The sequence below is a fragment of the Fusarium oxysporum genome, chromosome 1 (assembly GCF_000149955.1).
Source record: "Fusarium oxysporum f. sp. lycopersici 4287 chromosome 1, whole genome shotgun sequence".
NCBI classification, from domain to species: domain Eukaryota; kingdom Fungi; phylum Ascomycota; class Sordariomycetes; order Hypocreales; family Nectriaceae; genus Fusarium; species Fusarium oxysporum.
The window spans coordinates 1,065,282-1,084,730 of NC_030986.1; the positions used below are offsets into that span (position 1 = coordinate 1,065,282).

General features: G+C 49.2%; 9 protein-coding genes and 1 non-coding gene across 13 annotated transcripts; 4 read left to right on the plus strand and 6 right to left on the minus strand.

The window, feature by feature from the left end:
• Positions 1–477: 477 nt before the first annotated feature.
• FOXG_11168 (ankyrin repeat protein nuc-2) lies at positions 478–6,301 on the plus strand. Of its 4 annotated transcripts, none has more exons than XM_018390695.1 (8): positions 478–925; positions 1,693–1,820; positions 1,998–2,082; positions 2,547–2,669; positions 2,736–2,786; positions 2,840–3,632; positions 3,687–5,458; positions 5,515–6,301. In XM_018390695.1, coding segments are annotated over exons 2-8 (3,009 nt in total). In that variant the 5' UTR covers positions 478–925; positions 1,693–1,818; the 3' UTR covers positions 5,698–6,301. The 4 variants fall into 4 exon arrangements, with proteins under 4 accessions (XP_018249214.1, XP_018249213.1, XP_018249215.1 ...); XM_018390696.1 differs by lacking the exon at positions 478–925 and adding an exon at positions 1,056–1,144 and having other exon boundaries at positions 5,515–5,951; XM_018390694.1 differs by having other exon boundaries at positions 535–1,820.
• FOXG_11169 (uncharacterized protein) lies at positions 5,514–6,763 on the minus strand. Its single transcript, XM_018390698.1, has 2 exons — positions 6,538–6,763; positions 5,514–6,480 (listed from the first exon to the last, which is right to left on the minus strand). The coding sequence occupies exons 1-2, from the start codon at positions 6,635–6,637 to the stop codon at positions 5,852–5,854; spliced, it is 729 nt and encodes a 242-aa protein (XP_018249217.1). The 5' UTR covers positions 6,638–6,763; the 3' UTR covers positions 5,514–5,851.
• An 82-nt stretch (positions 6,764–6,845) lies between these two features.
• FOXG_11170 (uncharacterized protein) lies at positions 6,846–7,793 on the plus strand. Its single transcript, XM_018390699.1, has 2 exons — positions 6,846–7,111; positions 7,171–7,793. The coding sequence occupies exons 1-2, from the start codon at positions 6,946–6,948 to the stop codon at positions 7,650–7,652; spliced, it is 648 nt and encodes a 215-aa protein (XP_018249218.1). The 5' UTR covers positions 6,846–6,945; the 3' UTR covers positions 7,653–7,793.
• On the minus strand, positions 7,781–9,063 carry FOXG_11171 (uncharacterized protein; the record flags this gene model as incomplete). The annotated part of the gene is made up of 1 exon (XM_018390700.1): positions 7,781–9,063. One exon carries the CDS (start codon positions 9,061–9,063, stop codon positions 7,891–7,893), a length of 1,173 nt encoding a protein of 390 aa, XP_018249219.1. The 3' UTR covers positions 7,781–7,890.
• Positions 9,064–9,231: 168 nt separating this feature from the next.
• FOXG_11172 (uncharacterized protein) lies at positions 9,232–9,954 on the minus strand (the record flags this gene model as incomplete). The annotated part of the gene is made up of 2 exons (XM_018390701.1): positions 9,232–9,655; positions 9,704–9,954. 2 exons carry the CDS (start codon positions 9,952–9,954, stop codon positions 9,232–9,234), a joined length of 675 nt encoding a protein of 224 aa, XP_018249220.1.
• A 356-nt stretch (positions 9,955–10,310) lies between these two features.
• FOXG_11173 (uncharacterized protein) lies at positions 10,311–13,435 on the minus strand (the record flags this gene model as incomplete). Its single annotated transcript, XM_018390702.1, has 2 exons — positions 10,311–13,258; positions 13,312–13,435. The coding sequence occupies 2 exons, from the start codon at positions 13,433–13,435 to the stop codon at positions 10,311–10,313; spliced, it is 3,072 nt and encodes a 1,023-aa protein (XP_018249221.1).
• A 363-nt stretch (positions 13,436–13,798) lies between these two features.
• On the plus strand, positions 13,799–14,962 carry FOXG_11174 (kinetochore protein SPC25). The gene is made up of 2 exons (XM_018390703.1): positions 13,799–14,134; positions 14,186–14,962. Exons 1-2 carry the CDS (start codon positions 13,909–13,911, stop codon positions 14,731–14,733), a joined length of 774 nt encoding a protein of 257 aa, XP_018249222.1. The 5' UTR covers positions 13,799–13,908; the 3' UTR covers positions 14,734–14,962.
• Positions 14,963–15,087: 125 nt separating this feature from the next.
• FOXG_20474 (mitotic-spindle organizing protein 1) lies at positions 15,088–15,801 on the plus strand. The gene is made up of 3 exons (XM_018400757.1): positions 15,088–15,219; positions 15,282–15,359; positions 15,423–15,801. Exons 1-3 carry the CDS (start codon positions 15,148–15,150, stop codon positions 15,483–15,485), a joined length of 213 nt encoding a protein of 70 aa, XP_018249223.1. The 5' UTR covers positions 15,088–15,147; the 3' UTR covers positions 15,486–15,801.
• Positions 15,802–15,896: 95 nt separating this feature from the next.
• Positions 15,897–17,811, minus strand: FOXG_11175 (uncharacterized protein; the record flags this gene model as incomplete). Its single annotated transcript, XM_018390704.1, has 2 exons — positions 15,897–16,715; positions 16,765–17,811. 2 exons carry the CDS (start codon positions 17,809–17,811, stop codon positions 15,897–15,899), a joined length of 1,866 nt encoding a protein of 621 aa, XP_018249224.1.
• Positions 17,812–19,326: 1,515 nt separating this feature from the next.
• Positions 19,327–19,398, minus strand: FOXG_20475. The gene has a single exon. It is a non-coding gene; the product is annotated as a tRNA-Arg (tRNA).
• Positions 19,399–19,449: the final 51 nt, after the last annotated feature.

The following is a 19,449-nucleotide window of genomic DNA, read 5'->3' on the forward strand; positions in this document are numbered from 1 at the left end:
AGGAGACAGGCTCGTGCATTGCATTGCATCGCACAGCTAAAGATGGAGATATGGCCCGGAGCTGTGAGCCGGACCGCCTGTCGCTCGAGCACGGGGTCGGATGCGGGATGGTCATTGGATGTGCGGATCGTTCAACGGACGGCTTGAGATTAGCGGATGCTTGTTCGGGACCTTATGCTTGATAGTGGTGTATCTTCCGAATAGGCGTACAGTAGTGGTGCTTTGTTAGGGGACTAGCTGGGCGGAACAAGTCATGACTTGAACTTTTGAATTGCCCCGCCATGCTGGTAACGTCGTGGGACCATGAGAGTCGTGATCGAGTCGAGAAAGAGGAGAATGAGCAAGTAAAAAGAGAACTATTCAAGGCACGAGGTCATTTGCTGCTTAGACCTAGGGAGTCCAGCGCTATAGACAGTCTATGTCATACATGTCCCCGCTTCTTTTTGGTTAATGGCTACCATTTTGGTTGACCGTCTCGTTGCAAGAGCCACTCACTGGGCTGAGCCTGTGCTTTCCTTCACCTTAGAGCATCCATAGAGGGGCAGTTTTTCGGTTCCCATCAAGTTTGTCTTTTGACATAATAAAAAAAACACCATCACCGCGACGTTGGTTATATTCTGAAGTCCTTTCTTACCAATTACAATTGAAGGTCTCACTATTGGAAAGAAGAAATTGTTGTTGTTAAAATCACTTGCCGTTTTTGAACACGCCTCGGATCCACGTCACGTCAACTTCAGTCAACTTACGGGACTCAACAACCTGAGCCAGGCCAGCCTCGTCTCAGTGGATTCTACTCCCTTCAAGGCTCGACACATAACGAACAAGGTCCTTTAACTGGCCTGGAACATTCAAGGAATACTACTGATTTGACTATCGGTCTGTGCTTTATCAACTGAGTCTTTGAGAGCAAGTGCCTCGGCTTTTGGTGAGTGAGGATCTCCAATCGTATCCAATCCAATCCGATTCAACCCTGCCTTACCCTTCACTCTCATAATTCTATCGAACCCTTACCCATAAACTGCATCTGGTTTCTATATACACACACTTGGAGGACACGCTATTCGCGAGCGTTTTTTTCGTCAGCACTTCACGCCCTTTCTCACGCTGCTGGCCCAACCAAAGTGATGGCATAGACTTGGTCAAGGTACCACCCCCCCACGTGCCCTACAGGAGTCGATCTCGGACGTCGTCTAAGGATAACCGGGCTGTCGGGTGATGGGTCAAGGCCCAAGCAAAGACCCTGAAGAAACCGGGCGTTTATCGTGTGTGTGCCACTCTATACATGACAAGCTTGTGCAAGAGAGGAAAAGAGAAGTGGAATTACTTGGAAAACAAGTGGTTGCTTGCGTTGGCTGTGAAGAAACGGGACGCATCCACAGGGTCTCAACTCACACTCCACCGGGGCTCTTCAACAACTCTGCCTGGGCTGAGCTGATCTTGGTCTGACTTTGACATGCACCTTCAATGCCTGGCTCATCTTTCATGTGCATCTTTATGGAGCTTCTCAAAGACCCCGTTCCTTGCTCTGGTCTCTGTCTTGCTTGACCTGGTCATGTCTCCGCTGCTGGCTGGTCTCTATTTCGTTACCTACCTACCCTCCCCCTCAACACTGCACTGTTGCACATACACACAAAACACACGCAAGATACCACACGGACGCTGTAACTGACACTGAGACTCGCATATTTCCAGCCACACATCCTCGCTCACTGCTCCCTCCAAGCAGCGATCGCTAAGTCAACCATTCCTTCTCACCTATCCGCTTCCTCGTCTGCTCTCTAAGTTACCAAGAGTTCCCGTGGGCGCCCACGCCGCAACATGTAAGATATATCCGTACTTCCTTGCTCCTTGTTTCTATGCCAAGAGTTGCCCAGCTCGCAGTGGTTCAGGGACCCTTCAAGAACCCACTCTGAGCTGGAAGCTCTTCGCAGACTAACGACAACTCTGCCGTCATGGTCTGTAGTATGAGCACATAGCTTACTCACATTCTCCTATAGGAAGTTTGGCAAGCAGATCCAGAAGCGTCAGCTTGAGGTGCCCGAATATGCTGCCAGCTTTGTCAACTATAAGGCCTTGAAAAAGGTACGCCCATGTCATTCCCGCCCCTGTTAACCTTTCCGTTCCTGCCACCGAGAGCCCCGGCGTCCGTCCATCTACCGACTCCGCTGTCATCTCCCACGCTGCAGTGCTCGGTCCACTATCACTTTTTCCAAGGCCCTTACAATCCTTCCTCTTCCAGTTGCTCGGTCTGCATTTCTCAACTCTGGTTGCCAACTGGCTTCTCAGGTTCCTATTCGTGTCCCTGCCCTTGCCCTTACTGTTCCCACTACCGTCCTGGGCTATCGTTCTCCGAGTATATGCCCTGCTTCATTCGCAGACCCCATCACCTTGGGGTATGAAGTATTGCGCAGTGTGACAGTGGCTGGCCAAAAGCAATTCCTTGTTTTTCCATTCGTCCTCCCCTACACATCCACGTTTCTTCATCGCCACCAGATTGCATTTCGACCAACTCTTGGGACTTCTTCCACTGACACGCTGCCATGTAGCTCATCAAGAAGCTGTCTGCGACCCCTACCCTAACCTCACAGAACGATGTTCTCCGCTCAGCCACCCCCGTGGATTCCCAGGCCGCTCTCCAGGCCAACAAAGCCACCTTCTTCTTCCAACTGGTAAGTTCACTCTGGTGTTACGTCTTCGTCATGAACATCCCGAAATGGTTGCTAAATGAAGAACAGGAACGGGAACTCGACAAGGTCAACGCCTTCTACCTGCAGAAGGAAGCCGAGGTTTGTATCACGTCCAGAACATAATAATGACACATGCAGCTAACATACCGTAGCTGAAAATTCGCCTCAAGACGCTACTGGACAAGAAGAAGGTGATACAGTCTCGTCATGGCATCTCTCGGCGCTCAGCCAAGTTCACTACCCTCGAGGAAGGCTTCCAGCAGTTTGCTACCGACCTAAACAAACTCCAACAGTTTGTCGAGATCAATGGTACTGCTTTCTCAAAGATTCTCAAAAAGTGGGACAAGACGTCAAAGTCCAAGACAAAGGAGCTCTACCTTTCAAGAGCCGTCGAAGTCCAGCCATTCTTCAATGCTACAGTAATAAGCGAGCTTTCTGATCAGGCCACCACAAGTCTACAAGAGCTTGGTGCTTGGTCAGATGGAATCCAAGTCAACTTTCAGTCGGGACACGTGGTGACCTCGCAGCATTTCGTCGGCACTGATGAAGGGGACGCAGACACACTGCTCCTTGATACTGTTATTACAGGAAACCTCGAGTCTTTGAAGGATCTTCTTCAACGGATGCGCTCCGCCAACGACACCGGAGATGGTGATAGCTCGTTGATGGAAAGGGTCACGCGGACCTTCTTGGCAGCCATCTCAGAAGCTCCACAAGAGTCCCTGCGAGTCCTACTCGATACAGGTCTCGTTGATCTCCACTCTTATGATGATATCAATGAGAGAAATTGCCTGCACCAAGCTGCCATCTATGGCAAGCAGTACGTCCTGGAGTGGGGCTTGTCAGTCAATGTTGTTGTGGATAGAACGGATGTCTACGGCCGGGTTCCTCTGCATTATGCCAGCCTTCACGGAAGATTGGAAATGCTCAAGGTCCTCTTGGACGGTAAGTTGCTGAATAATGTTCATGTATTGATTTAGTTGGCTGACTACTGTGTAGCAAATCAAAAAACCATCGACCTCATAGACCACGACAACTTCACCCCCTTGATCCACTCTATTATCCACGGACATCTCGACTGCATCGAACTTCTCCTTGCCAGATCTGCACGTATCGATCCGTTCTCTGATTCGGATCATGTCCCCTTGAACCTCGCTTGCGAACATGGCTCGGTGGCCGTGGTTGAGATGCTGCTGAAGCATGGGGCTAAGATCTTGCCTGATGCTGAAGGCCTTTACCCTCAGCATCTCGTAGCGAGAGCTGGCCAAACCTCAGAACTGCTCCTACTCCTCAAACAATATGGCGCTGATCTCGACCAAGTTGATAAACTTTATGGATGGACACCACTGGTACATTCTGCAAGCGAAGGCAATGTCGACTGTCTTCAAGCACTACTCAAGGTTGGGGTCGATGCAAGCATCGTGGATGAGAAGGATCTTCCAGCCATGTACTATGCTGCTTGGGAGGGACACCTTGCATGTATGAAATTGCTAACTCCGTTCAACACACGCCCACGAGCCAGCCCCTTCATGGTGCAGCCTGCCTTGGGTCCTATGGACTCAAGTACTGCGCCTCTGCCCATGTCTCTTGACCCCGATGCGATCCCCGAACTCGAGCTTCCTCCTCCAATCATTCCTCTGCGCCGATACGGACACAACTTCCTCGACACAAAGACAGTTATTCAGATCTCCTTCGGGGATTTCGAGGAACAGCCCCTTGTCTTCTTCCAGGACGGAAAATACCCTGCCGCTCGCCTCACGATTTCTTCAAAAGTTTCGGATCTTATACCGAAGAATATCATTCTACCTTTCCAAGAAGACACTCGTATCGTATCCTTCCAGGTTGACAACTTGGATACTTTCAGCCTCGATATCGACGTGTTCCCCACATATGGCGCAAAGGTTATTGCCAAGACGGTCGCCCTGTCAAGCATCTTCAAGGGATTACAAGGCTCTTCAGCATGTTATTTGCCATTGTTTGATCCCCGCCTTCGCGCTATTGGCCAGATCAGCTTCACTGTGCAGGTCATCAAGCCATTCCAAGGGCAACCTCTGGAGATTACCGACTTTGAAACCTACTGGAAAGCAACAAGCCAATTCAACCAACCAACGAGTGCTATTGTTACTGGATCGAGCCTCTCTGGCGATTATGTAAGGCTCTTTGTCCAGTATACCAGTGACGGTGTCCCTGTGCTCTGGCCTAGATGGACAATAGCCTGCGGTGGCCTTGATATTCCTGTCTGCCGATTGACTCTGGAACAATTCACTTCTATGACTATCAGGAGCAACAGCCGTGCAGAACTTCCCAACTTGAAAACCAAGTCAGCTGAAAGCATGGCTGAGGTCTATCACATCCTTGCGACGGCCGGCGTGACACTTCAGGAAGCACTTGCTTTACTCAACCCTGGAATGCATGTTAACCTCCAAGTATTGTACCCGACTCCCGAGGAAGAAAAGGCCTTTTCGCTTGGACCTGCTTTGGATGTCAACGTGTTTGTTGATTCGATTCTCAACATTGTGTTCGAGCATGCAAGGACACAACGTGCACAGGCTCCTGATGTGGTACGGTCGATTGTATTCAGCAGCTTCAGCCCTCGACTATGCACAGCCTTGAATTGGAAGCAGCCCAATTTCCCTGTCTTCTTGTGTAACGACTTAGGACGAGAGGAGACCTCGGGACCCAGCGGAAGGCGCAGTACCTCTATTAAGGAGGTGGTGAGAATTGCCCAAAGCAATAACTTCATGGGATTAATATGCTATTCTCGACTACTGGTATGTTGGAATTACTCCTCTCTGCTATTGATAAACCGTTTGCTGACTGCCGATAGGATATGGTACCCGCACTGGTGGATGCTATCAAGTCTCATGGGCTGGCTTTGGTGACAGACAAGTCATCGGACTCACCGGATGCGAGCCCTATGACTGATCCTTTCCCTCGACCACCCAAGGGTGTCGATGGAGTTCTGAAAAGTCATGGTATTTTGCGTTTCAATGATTCGATAGACATGTAGATGGCTGTAATGAGAAATGCCCAAATAACGACTGAAATGGCTGGGACGGATAGAAAAAGGGAGATTTGAAGACATGCGTTGATCGGATAGAACTATTTATCACTGTGTACTTGCACTTGTTATACCTACTTAACTAAATGCTTAATTATTATGATTAGGCACCTTTGTAGTCATACTTGAGCGACGACAACTCCTTCTCGGGGTCAACACTGCCCATGACCATCTTTGACACCAGAATAATACCATAGACCACCAAGGGCAAGTATCCCATTCCGGGCCACACGGCTTCACTTTTTGTTCTGCCTATTGCCCAGGCCATCAAAATCAAAACTAGGCCGAGACCCAAATTTAGATAGGGCAGATAAGTTTCGAGAGGCGACCTTCTTTCGACATAACTGAACGAACTCCTGCGTTGTCGTGGCCTCCCACGAGGTACATACGGCACATCGTCTACCTCGTCATCATCATCATCATCATCGTCAAACACGCCTGAAGACTCTCTTGTTGATAATGATGGTGGGCGAGTGGGTCGTGGAGTTTTGGGCTTTGCCCAGCTATCAAGGAATGGGATTCCTGATGATGCTGGTGGTTGGTGATGAAGAAGATATGCCGTAGAGAAGAGAGAGGTTAGGCTTAGAAGAGCGAGAAGTGCTGTAGGGGGGTTTATGAGGGCGGGAAGATAGGGGATGGTTGCCAGGAGGGGTATGGCGAGGAGGAAGCGGCGAAACTGAACATCTCGAGCAGCATTTTCCGCTGCAAGCTGATTGATGTAGTCTTGTTGTTCTAAGATTAGTGTTAGATGTGTATTTTAGGTATTTTGCCAAGACTGCTATGGTATACCTTGTTCATCCAAAGCTTCAGGCTGTGAGTCTGTAGAGTCTTCCTCTGGATAGTGAAATGTGCGCCTCAAACGGGCTGTCGTTCCCTGATAAGCAGGCATGACAAAGTCGCTAAGATCCGACGAAAGACTTAATCCGAAGAGAAAATGTAGAGTATTAAGAATAAGAAACAGTTGAGGCCAGGTTGTGATGTAGGAGCCTGTCTTTCGTCAGTCACATGGTAAAACTGTCCACGAGGTTGAAGTGAGGCTCAGCCTTATGACGCCACACCGGCCCTTGCCCCACCTTGAGTGAGCAACATCGGGTCGGCGTCCGGCAGCAAAATTTCGCCGATGTCAAGCAATTGAATTGAGCCTCAGCTGATCAACCACGATACGGTTGATCACCAGAAATTAAGCGCAAAATCACCATGTCGCAACAACTAGCGCTACCTCGGATCGTCCGACGACGCTTGGCGGCTGTTCTCAAGTCAAGAACTGTCACATTGAGACCTGCGCAGAGAAGATGGATGACTCCCGCGCCGAAGCCTGGAGATGGGCCCATGATGTCGAGGAGGGCGGACCGAGAGCTTCCAGGTACGGACAATTGAGACTTAATAAGCATTTGGATTAGACTGACATTGATGATTGTGTAGATGTAGCTGATGTGACATTCCGCTGGCGCCGTACTTTCCCCATCTTCCTCCTCATCGTGGCCGCTTCATCAGTCGCTATCTTCAACTACCAAAAGATGTCCTCACCCGTCGTCTCCTCGACACTCTACGCTCTACGAACCAACCAAGATGCTCGCAATCTCCTCGGTGATGAGATCTACTTCAAGCACCAAATCCCCTGGATTCACGGCGAGATGAACCAGCTTCACGGCCGTATCGATATTTGGTTCTCAGTACGAGGCACAAAGGGCGAGGGTGTTATGCGCTTCGCCAGTAATAGACCTACCAGCAAGGGTTTTTTCTCAACTACAGAGTGGAGTCTTACCATGAGCGATGGTACGAGGTTGGACCTTTTGGATAATGGTGATCCTTTCAAGGCGCTCATTGGAGGTGGTGAGGATCTTCCTGCTGTGGAGGAAGATGCTCCTACAAGAGGATTCCGAAAGCAGGTCGAATACAAGTGAGGCATGATGGGCCACTCAAAGGGAACATGGGAGGCGAGCATTGTTGTTAAAATGAATTTGATAACCCTGGGTACTCCGGTTATAGTCGAATCTGTACAGTAGATGGTGTGTGTGTGTGTGTGTGTGTGTGTGTGTGTGTGTGTGTGTGTGTGTGTATAATACAAAAAGCCCGCTTATGATCTCTCCCATTTTATCATACGTAGTACAAAGTCCCTCTTACAATCCATGGTAAAAGTCATTAGTCTTGAAGCTGCGCCGTTTCTCTCTCATTCTTCAGCTGAAGATGCCTCTCCCGGGCTTCCTGGAGCTTAACCTCATGATCGGGGTTGCGCTCCAATAGAGTAGCCAAAGCAGCCTCACGATGAGGTTGAGGAGGAGCCTTTCGCTTCTTGGCGTCTTGAAGACGAACAACACGACCCTTGGGACCGGCAATAGGTCCACCGACTAGCACAATACCCAAGTCGTTATCCACCATCATGACCTTGAGGTTCTGCACTGTGACGAATTCGTTGCCCATACGACCAGGCATCTTCTTGCCGGGCATGACACGACTACCACTGCCTTGCGAGGGACCTGTTGTACCGATTGTTCGATGGTTCTTGGAGTTACCATGCGAAGCTTCCTGACCGGAGAAGCCGTGGCGCTTCATACCACCAGCGAAACCCATACCCCGCGATCGGCCCTTGACATCGACGTACTGGCCCTTCTTGAACCAGTCGGGAAGAATCTGAACACCAACGGGCAGAAGACCAGACTCGTTTCGGACCTTGAACTCGGCGAGCTCAGCCTTGGGTGCAATGCCCTTGGCCTCGTAGTAACCCAGCAATGGGCTTGTGACGTTTCGACCATCACGCGAGCCCGCACCAATCTGCACAGCCCAGTAACCGTTCTTCTGTCGGGTCTTGTTGGCGACAACCTGAACCTGATCGAGTTGCAGCACGGTGCAAGGCACACGGGTCTTTCCAACAAACACACTAGTCATGCCCTTCTTGGTAGCAAGGACACCCGAGCGCAGAGGCGTAGTATTCTCCCGACGCTTCAGCGCAGCAGCAGGACCATTCGTAAGAGCAGGAAGACCGGAAGAAGGCTGGTTGAATCGCTTGTGCTTGTTGCGAGGAGGAGCCGTGGTCCATCCATACTTGACACCGCGGGTAGCTGTGAGTGGGAGGAGGAGAGGCCGGGCGGCGACGGCGCAGGGCCGTGGGAGGGCCAGGCGAATTGGCAGACGAGGAGACATTTTTGAAGGCGGCGTGTCGACAGCGGCGGTGACGCTGTCGAGGAGAGCAATTGGGCCGCCGTGGGTGGGATATTGAGGGCGATGGGTCGGATCGGTTGATAGTGGTGAAAGATTTTGGGTGAGGCTGAGATACTGGAGAGCTTTTGCAGCACCCGGAGAATTCCCGGCTAGCATTGGCTGTAGTGAAATGGCACAACAGTCTGGGAGTGAAAGATGCTATGAAATCATTTAACGAAGCGATTTGAATTGATTTCGTATTTGATAGTTTATGAGACTTTATCATTTAGTCTCTCTATTTATTCTTCTTTTGTTGCTGATGAATCGTGTTGACCTTTATCCTCTCTAAACTCCAGGACCCCTCCCTCCAATACCGCTCCCCATCTGATTCACACTCGTACCCTTGAGTTTATGATCTCCCGGGTTAGCAGCAGCCTCGTAGATGATATTCGCAGGCGCTCGTCCAAGTTGAGTCCATTCACCCTTGAAGCCCAGGTACGAGATTCGGGTAACATCCTCATCACCGTCGCCAAAGTTGTCCACAAAGAAGAGCACCAGCCGCTGCACCTTTCCAAACAGGGCTCTCTTCACGGGAATCTCTTGCAGATCGCTTGTCTGAGAGAGCTCGAGAGTTTGAATAGGGTCTGACTCCTCGGCGGCTGCAAAATCGAGATCGTCTCGGTTGATGAAGAGATGGAGGGTTTTGGGGGCTGAGGCTGAAGGGGATGTGCGGATGAGGATGGAGTGAAGCTTGATTTGGGCCGTGAATCTGATGTAATTCAGTACAATACTTGTATATAAGATGGGGTTTACTTACGGCACTGTCATGAGAAGCTGCTCATCAACGTCACTCTCTAGCTCAGGCTCAACGCTGAGTCTCTCTTGCCACGTCTTCTTAACGATGGTCTGACCAGCATCTCGCTGGGCTTCATTCAGAGTGACAATATGATCAAAGTTGATTTGACTGTAGAGTGAGAACTGCACTGCTGGTGTGATGTCGTCGGAGTGATCATGCTCATGATCGTGGTCGTGGCCGTGGCCAGAATGTTCATCATGGCAGTGAGACATGATGTTCAAATGATCTGAATAGTTCCGCAATAAGTAATTAATTGTAAGGGCAGTTGATTCTGCGAATCTGGCTCAAGCTCGTGGTGATGGTTGAGTTGATGTTGGTTGTAAGTCAAGTGAACCATTGACAATCGAGGATGACGTTTTAGCACTGGGTCCCCTACATAAGCGTCCAAGACTGGATATCATGAACATTAATAACTGGCCCAAGGTCGCACAATCCAAACCCCAGTGAGAAACAACCAATCTTCATGATTTCCTGACTAGCAATTAAATAATAGCAATTATATATGTCATGTATATCATCAATAACCCTGAATGCATAGCCAAAACTCCTGTAATTTGCTTCGCTTGCTTCATCTAAATCCACTCTTCCTCTTGTTCTTCTTAGCCTTCTTCCTATCTCCAAAGATGCCCGATACAGGCTGGCTCATAGCAAACGAGGGCCCAAAGAGTCCTTGACTCTGTGATGACGAAGGTATGCCTTGCTGGCTCGACATGGTTTGAGGCGTGGGAGCAACAGATATCGGTGGCAGCGCCATGGGCTCTTCTCTCCGAGGACGCATCGGCGAAGATATGGGGTTGCCCGCTGTAGTTCGCACGGAAGTCTTTATGGCCTTGGGGTCTCTTCCCTCTCTCATAAACGGTGGAAGTTTGTACTTGTCGTTCTGGGCCTTACGCTTGTTTTCGATCCTTTGCAGTCGCAATCTTGCCTCGTCAAACTTTCTGTCGCTAGCAATAGCAACGCTGGACATGTAGTCATCTGTACTAACACCACGTTCGGTGGGCCAGTATGACAGCACGTTAGACTGTTTGGCATTTTCCATCTTGTCCAATCTCAATGATGGGGCGAGGAGCTGTAGTCGCCTGATCGCTGCATCATTGGCAATGTTTGGTGTCGCACTGAGAGGCGATGAAGGAATTCCACCTTCTGATGACTGCGATGAGTTGATTCGAACTACACTCGACTGAGTGGGCTGAGTTCGTCCATCTTCCTCTTGACTTATCGGTCCCAAAAGGGGCATATCTTGAACCATAACTCCAGCTGTCGCGAGGAACATGTCCTTAGCCAAGTCTGCGATCCAGCCCCTTCTTATTTCCTCCTCTTGTTGAGGTATTCTTCCTTCCAGCGGATCAAGCCAGAGATCAACGTATGTTTGGTTAAGGTGTGACAAACTGACAAGTTCCCGAATCCACTCTTGAGAAGTCTGTCTTCCGAGTTGCGTCACGACTGTTTGTCCATCATCGCCTGCAAACAAATCAAGCATATCGGGTTGTGTTTCGTGAAACCCATTTCGTAAATCCATCGGACCAAGCTCGTCGCCGATTTCTTTCCAAGTCTTTAGAGGAAGTCTCCCTTCAGCCACCCCCTCAGTGATATTCTCTTGAATAGCTGAGAGTAAAGCGGGTGGTATATCATGAAGACCGTCTGAAATAGCCAGCAAGGTCTGTTGAAGAGAACGGCACAAGCCATCCAGGTTCAAGCTTATAGGCCCGAAAACTGCAGATGCTCTGCTCTTCATCTTATCGAGGTCCTTGGATCGATTGCTAGGTTTTACTACATGTTTGATGTTGTTATCAGCCATGCCTTCAGGAAGCACAAACGTGCTGCCCATATGTCTAATGAACTGTTTTCGTTTCTTTTTCCAGCGCTGCGCTTCGTCTGACTTGTTACGACCAACCCGCCCACTAGGCAACGAAATCTGCATATTGCGATCTTTGACTGAGACACAGATGCAGTATTGCACACCCAAATTCTTGCTCAGGATGCTGCCTTGGTAGAATTGAACTCCTGCACGGTAATAATAGGCTCCAAGGCCAGACGAAGCGTCCCCATCCCGCGTGAGCCTGACCGGGTGGATTTCGAGTGATTGAATATCGCCACTGGCCGATTCGCCATTTTGAGGAAGAGTAAGCGTATCACGGTGCCAATAAGGAAGGCCGCTTGTCTTTGACTGTCCGAACCAGTAGGTTTGAAGTTGTCTGTGAGTCGGAGAAAAGACAAACACCATAGCAGCCTCTTGTCCACCTTCTGAAGTAAGGCATGTTGTCATTCGCAACCCTTCTCTGTCCAACAAACGAGGGCAGGATATCAGAATAGTCGGTTTTGGTCCTTCCTCCTCCTCCTGCGTGCTTTTCGTAAATAAGTCAATCCAGTAAATAGTGCGCATGGTTAAGACGAATATGTGATTTTGGTTGGCTGGGCTGACTCTGATGTCAAGAATTGCATCAGGTTTGGACTTTGGACGAGCCAATAATGAGAGTTGGGGCAGAGCTATGTGCGATACGAGATCAACAACTTCATACTTCTCCCTGTTCCAGATCAGCAGATGACTCGATCGTTGCGCTAATCCTCCAGAATCATCAGCACTCTGTGAACCATCTTCCCAGAAACTGTCCACTTTGGCAGTGCCGACAAATAAAACCCCGTGCTTTTCAGCAGGATGCTCTGTCGTGGAGGGCAGATCGTTCAACAATCCATCCGAGACATGCCCACATGAGTAAGGCAGAAGTCGTGTTTTCAGCTTGTTCCCCCCTAAGATGTCCCATATTGACCAATATCCACACTCGTCAATGATGGCGATCTGTGGTGGCAGGCCCTTGGAGTTCGGATTGAAAGCAACGTCAACCTGCGCGTTGCCACCAGTCATCTTATGAGAGACGGCCAGGATCGGGTTAGGATCGATTCGCGACAGGCGTGACTGATGAATATTGAGGTCAGAAGCAGACGATTGAGCCACTGGGACCTTGTGATATTCTGGATGGAGAATCGTGGTCGAAGTTTGCTTCTGAACAATGAGCCAGCGAATGGCATCATATCTTGTGAGACTAGTTGCGAATTTGACTTGAGAAATTGGCAGACCATCGCTGGCCCAAATGGCCTCTTCCTCGGGATCATCAGGGTCAATCACAGAGGGTTGAAGAGTCGTGCGCTTATCGTTTCCCCATTTCCATTTCGATTGATCGATCCGAGCCAGTCTAAGCAGCTCTCCTGACTCTCCCGTAGCAGCCGCAAGCATGGGTGATCCGGTAATTCTTGAGTGATTCGACACATTCGTCATTTGCCCGATAGCAAGTAATGGTTGATCGCTAACTTTGCCCTCGACCTTTGAGTAGCGATCCATATTCTCCTGTAGTAGTTCCGATAGCGCCGAGTTGCCCATGAAGGCTTCGGGATGAGCCTGGAGTAGCCATCGCTTTTGAACTCTTCTTTCCTGCCATAAATTGGACGAGATCTCCGGAGCAGGAGTTTTTGAAGGCGGGTACAACTCTGCTGAAGATCCAATGACTTTGAAGTGAGGTGCTGGACATCTTTGTTACTATTGCGATGCGCGCAAAGAGATTGTATGAACTCACGTTCAGCTGTTACGCGACTGGAGTGAAAAGTCCCAGGCTGCGCTGTCGCATTCTCAGGTGGTATATAAGTAAGACTTCCTACGTGACCGTGGATTAGGTCCGTAAGTCGCCGGGTCTCAGCCATTTGGCCCAAGTCTTGATTTCCAATGTGCTGAAATGTTGGCCGATTTTCCTTTCTTCATCGCGAGATGGGCTAGTACAGGCGCAAGAGAGTCTCGAGCGGGAGTCAGTAGTATTTGAAGCACTAAAAAGGCATCCTATGTCATGCGAGGTTGTGCGATGAAGAATTTGGCCGCGCAGGCAGAAATGCATCTATAGAAGAGCAGTATCGGTGAGTATAAGTAAACGTAAAGTTAGAGATGCTTTGCGCATGCGATGAGAAGTGAAGCTTTCGACGGCCCCACGTGGCGGTGCAAGCGAGGTGCGCCACATTTATCAGTCGACCGAGCAACGCAATTTCGCGGTGTAAATACATACATGCAGTGGGACAATGCCCAGTTTGTATCCTCATGATCAACCCCATTTACCCTACGGAACAAGAATTTGAAGCCGAAAACAACACCAGCCAAACCACCCCACGATCCTGAGTCATACGCAATGGCTACCGACTTTCGGTCCTCCCTATCTGCCAGTATGCGACAGAGCATGGCCCCCGTCGGCCCCTCTGTCGCAAACCAGCTGCCCAACATCAACTTTGGCTTCGATGACCTGCGCGATCGCATGGCAAAGTTCACGGCCCGATTCGATGCATTCATTGAAGAGGGCCGTAAGCGCGTCCTCGAAGAGCGCAACCAGTTTCGCATGAACGTCGCTGAACTTCAAGGTATGCTCCAAAACCGCCGGCGCATAAGATATCTACTAACCACTACATCAGAGGATCAACGTATGAAGAAGCGAGACATCGAAATCATTCAAGTCAAGACCTCGACGCACCAACAAACAATTGAGAAGGAAGAGGCGGAAACGCGCGAGATGGAGAGCGCTATTAACTCCCTCGCTGCCCAGCGCGATAACCACCTCGCAACCCGCGACAGTCTCAAGGCTGAAATTGCACAAACACAAGCCGAGATCGAAGCCCGACTTGCCGCGCAGCGCGAATACGCTCAACAGCAACAAGCCCAGTCTCGTTTTAACGTGCCTGAGTTGGACTTCTGGATCACCAACCTATGCCTCAAGATCGAGGGCGCTGGCCACGACGATCGTCTCAAGTTTGTGTACACGCATATTGACGAGAAGGATTGGGAGCGCGAGGCTTGGTTCGAACTTGTTACAAGCTCACGTGATTACGATGTGAAGCATTGCAGACCCAAGATCGAGAGGGAGAAGGTTGAGAAGGTGTTGGATAAGCTGAATGAGTCGAGGGAATTGGTTGTTCTGCTAAAGGGGATGAGAGAGTTGTTTGTGGAGGCCATGAAGACCTGAAGAGCTGATTGATGGATTATGCTGCGACGACCGTTTATGTGCGATAATGCTCTTTTTGAGAACGATAATTATACCTTGGATGATTTCTTCTGTTTGATATAAGGTTCGGAGTTTATCTCTGAGTGTCTGAAAGATCTTTGACCTGAGCACTAAAGTGGCCTCCTAGATACTAATTATATTTACCAATAAGGTCGTGTTGAAAATTGAAAGTTGAATTAGATCGTCATGTTGAAATCTCCTTCTAAAAACACTGGTAGCCGTACCGTTTCTCATAGTATTTTTGCTGTTTATTGTCATGATTTGCATATCAGCCCAAACCAAGCCGCGACCCGCGTCTCCCCGCCATGATCAATTAACCTCCATCTCCACTTCCCTCTCTTCATACACCATATCAAAAGCCCACCAACACCCATCATGCCTGAACCAGATAAGCACGCCGCTGCGCAACAAGCCGTAGATATTCTCCATGAGATCTCTACTATCCTAGTACGATAGCTCATCTATAAAACAACACGCGTGAAGACCCGACCGCTGACTTAAGACCACAGAACTGTCACCTTGATCGCCGAACTCTATCAATCTGCATCTCTATGATTGAGCGCGGAGTGAACCCAGAGGCTTTAGCGGTACGTAATCTAACTTTACTTGTTTACGAGTTGAAAGAGTTTCTAATATGTGTTTCCATGCAGCAAGTTATCAAGGAACTCAGACAAGAGGCCCAGCAACCTGCAGCCGCGGCAAGACGACGTTAAGTGAGCGGAATGAACTCTGTACAGAGATTTGACACGAATTGAATTTGGAATTATGGAAATATTGTCTCGGTAGGCGTTCATAGGGAAATGCTTTCACTTAACCGGCGCAATTAAGACTCTGCCAGAATAGAGATTTTGTTGTACTCATGCCCTAGGTACATACTCAAACAATCATGCTACCTTACTTTGTGTCCGTTGAATCTTATTCAAAAACCCAAGATCAACGCAGAATAATAAGCGCCCAAGATGCAAACCACCAACCTAGTCACATCCCTTCGTACACATATAGTCAGTCAGTAGCCTCCAACTGGTATTCCCCCCACCAAGTTAATGCAGCCTCCGCCAACGCCTTGCAGTAAAACAACCTAGCCAACCCTTTTGAATTTTTATATCATGCTGTTTTGTGATTGCTCATCGATGTCCAATAAGAACAATTTCGTTTTCGTCTTCTTCGTCATCATCATCGTCTTCCTCTTCAGCGTCCGAAAGGGTGTCGCTGAGATCATCCAGTTCAGAGTCTTCGTCATTCTCTGATGAATTGTTGCCACGGTTTCGGATTCCCCAGATTCCAAGGATATCGTCCTCGGACTCTTCGTCTGGTGGCAGGTGTGCCATGATCGAGTCGAAACCCAAATTGCCAGGGGACACTGATCGTGCAACTCTATCTGGAGCGCGGTATTGAGCCTCAACACCGTGAGACGAATGTCTGCGCCTATTTCCCACTGTGATAGGTGCTCGGTTTCCACTCACAGATCCAGAAGCATCCCGTCCAGTTTCCACGATCGGTTGCATTTCAGCAGGCGGTTGTGATCCTGTGCTGTCACCTCCCACGATATTCAGTTCTACCGTATTGTATGACCGGCATATGGAGCATTTCAGACCCAACCAGTGATATCGAACAGTACTCTTCCCGGAGCAATCGTTGCACAGAATAACGGCAGTGGTGTCGCGGAACTCCGGTGGCATGGGCTGAGTCTGGATGGCAACATCCAGATTTCGGAACTGGCTCTCCATATTCGTAAGACTCTTATTGCAGATCGGGCATTTGTATGAAACTTTCATATGCTGTTCGTAGCACTTCTTATGGATACTATGACCGCAAGCCATGAAGACCACAGGCCGTGGTGAAGTAAAGAGGTACTCGCCACAGATGGGACAGTCGCAATCTGTTGATCTCTCGATACACTTGTGAGAGCCCTCAATCGAGGTCGAAATACATGCCCGACAGGTCTACAGCCAGTCAGCATTCAATATCATAGTGGCATAATCATGTTCTCACCTTGCAGTGAAAGAAGTCCCTGCCGAGGCCCATGCCTCGACGACAAATACCACAGTCGTTACAGTGGTAAATGGGTTTACTTTGACGGTTCTCCCATAAGTGACAAATATCGCAATAATAGTATGCCGACAACTCGCCGCAGTTGATGCACATGTCCGAGGCCTTCTGTGGTGTTGCACAAAGCATGCAGAGCATGTTCCTGGTCTCTGTGCGGATGAGGTTGTGATCCTCGTTCGCATCGTGACAGAAACGACAGGTGTACCATTTCTTACATGTGAAGCACTGGAGCTTGACGTTTCGTTCGTAGTGTTGGCATCCAAGAGGTTGTTCCGTTTCTGGTACTACCTCTAAAGGTTCCACTGGAGTCTCACTTCCATGTCGTTTCGGCGGCTTCACAGGTACATACGTCGGTGCTTTGTCTTCCTCGCTCAAGATAAATATTTCCTCATCCGGTTGGTTCTGCCAGAACTTCAACGGCCTCGATACTGGCGACGACGGTGATTGCGACAGAGGTACATCCAAGCCTTCACCACTCTCCAGGATCTTCTTCACAAGCGGCACTGTCTTGGACGACTTATATCCTTCCAACAGAATATCGTGGATTAACCGCGCTTTATCATTTTGGGGTATGTCTTGGGCGTTGATCGAATGGATCCGGGATCGCAACTCGCGCATACCATCATCTTCCGGAATCCGACGAGAGCTAAGTGGGCTCAGAGCAATCCCGATATGATCGCGGGGAGGAGTTTCTTGGGACATGATTGGAACTGGTTCGGGTTCTTCAACTCTTGTTTCTTGGGTCGAGACGCTGAGGGGTCTGGTGAGGGGAGACTCGATGATCGGCACCGGTGCCGGCTCAGGTACTGGCAGAGGTACAGGTACAGGCGCAGAGACAGGACTATCAGGATGACCGGAATCGCTCACTGCGTCAGCGTGTTCGGTCGAGTCGCCTCCATCGCCAGTGAAGGTAGATCGCGAGATTTCGGAAAATCGACGAGCCTGACGCAAGACGGGGTTGATGAGAAACTCTGAGACGAGGGAAGACATCAAGTTGGTAGGTAGGTAGGTTGGAGCGGAGGCTTAAAGTAAGTTGGGAAGAGGGAAAGGCCTAAGCGGCGATCCAAGATACCGTACGGGCGCACTAATAAGATAGAGGAGCTGGTTGTTGGAAACTGTACTGTATTGTACTGTACTGTACTTGCGCCGATACTGATACAGTGGAGGAGAGAGAGGGATGGTAGAGAATGGCGCTGAAAGAGGGGATCTGACAAGGTAGAAGAGAACTGCAATATAGTAATGGTACTGTAACAGTGAGGAGAAACGGTAACGGCACAGGACCAGGCGCCTCAAATCAACGGAATGACGAGAGACTGGAGAAGCCAGAGACTACGGCGTCTCTAGCTCTGTTCTTCTGACTTTAGACTGGAGTTGGATGACATAAGGCGATTTTGTTCCCCAGTGACATTCAGTGGAGTTTTCCGAATAGCGGACGGTAAGAGGAGAATATGCAGTAAGTGCAGCGTTTGGAGCGATTAGAAGGGGCCAGTTTTAGCATGTGACTGTGGATTGTGGTTCACAGAAGGCCTCCGAGTTATTGCGTCTATACAATTGCCATTGGATATCATATATTGACTGCCAGCAACAAATTTCAATACCGTCGTTTTGCCAATTTTAAAATCGACGGTTTCGCTTGCAGCTGTTGAAACCCCAACTAACATTTTTGTCAGTTCCATAAGTACAAGGTAAGGTACGCTCCGATTACGGGAACGGATCAAACCGCCTGTTGTCGTAACCTCGATCAGACGAGGATTCGGATATATAGGGAATGTAGTGGGGAAATTGAACGATAGAGACGTAGGAAGAGGAATAATGGTGCCAAAGACGGTAAAATACGGTGGAACAAACTGAATTCGGCGGTCAATCTCTTGGTTTTAGGTCATCTGTATAAGTGAGGCACAGATGAGATCGGGATATGTTCCGCTGAAGCCGTCAGGCCAGGGAGACCCTTTCTGGACCCTCGATATTATACAAGACTGAAATAGTTTATAGCCTTGAAACTCAAATGCTGAAATAATGTTCGAAGGCCAATCACTCTGAGCTTATTCATGTTTCATAATTCAGTACAAAAGACAAACAGAGAGAGGCTGTTTCTGCCCAGTAATTCGGGGTTCATTCATGACGAACCGTGGGTCCTTGAACGCCTTCGGCTCTGCATGTCTCTCTGTCTCTTCGCTTGCGTAGGTCGCAGAGATGGACGTCATTAGTCGGAGACAGCTGTCTGCTAATCAATGTCTCATTGTATGGAGAGGCTGCATTCAGAATCAACAGCTTGAAGAAATATGTGATCGTCGACAAACAAAGAATAATATCGATATAGCAAAATGGTGCAAATGCCAGTGCAGTACTGACATCGAGACCAGAGGGCTTTTAAGGTGTTGTTTCCTCATAACTGTACCTAACTGTTCCTGCGACCAGTCCACTTTCGAAGGTCAATTGGAAACAAACACTCCAATCAAAGAAGCATCAGAAACAGATTCAGATCGAGAAACAGCAAAAAGAAACTGATCACGCTGGGGATCGAACCCAGAATCTTCTGATTCGTAGTCAGACGCCTTGCCATTGGGCCACGCGACCTCATGTGTTTCTTGTCATTTTTGCTCATTGGCGAGTAGATGTGGCTGAATC

Coding starts and splice junctions, on each gene's coding strand:
- FOXG_11168 (XM_018390695.1), top strand. Junction 2,787..2,839: donor ACCTGCAGAAGGAAGCCGAG/GTTTGTATCACG, acceptor AACATACCGTAG/CTGAAAATTCGCCTCAAGAC. Junction 3,633..3,686: donor GCTCAAGGTCCTCTTGGACG/GTAAGTTGCTGA, acceptor ACTACTGTGTAG/CAAATCAAAAAACCATCGAC.
- FOXG_11169 (XM_018390698.1), bottom strand. CDS start 6,637: ATGCCTGCTTATCAGGGAACGACAGCCCGTTTGAGGCGCACATTTCAC. Junction 6,481..6,537: donor TGAAGCTTTGGATGAACAAG/GTATACCATAGC, acceptor CACTAATCTTAG/AACAACAAGACTACATCAAT.
- FOXG_11170 (XM_018390699.1), top strand. CDS start 6,946: ATGTCGCAACAACTAGCGCTACCTCGGATCGTCCGACGACGCTTGGCG. Junction 7,112..7,170: donor GGCGGACCGAGAGCTTCCAG/GTACGGACAATT, acceptor ATGATTGTGTAG/ATGTAGCTGATGTGACATTC.
- FOXG_11174 (XM_018390703.1), top strand. CDS start 13,909: ATGGCTACCGACTTTCGGTCCTCCCTATCTGCCAGTATGCGACAGAGC. Junction 14,135..14,185: donor GAACGTCGCTGAACTTCAAG/GTATGCTCCAAA, acceptor CCACTACATCAG/AGGATCAACGTATGAAGAAG.
- FOXG_20474 (XM_018400757.1), top strand. CDS start 15,148: ATGCCTGAACCAGATAAGCACGCCGCTGCGCAACAAGCCGTAGATATT. Junction 15,220..15,281: donor ATGAGATCTCTACTATCCTA/GTACGATAGCTC, acceptor TTAAGACCACAG/AACTGTCACCTTGATCGCCG. Junction 15,360..15,422: donor TGAACCCAGAGGCTTTAGCG/GTACGTAATCTA, acceptor GTTTCCATGCAG/CAAGTTATCAAGGAACTCAG.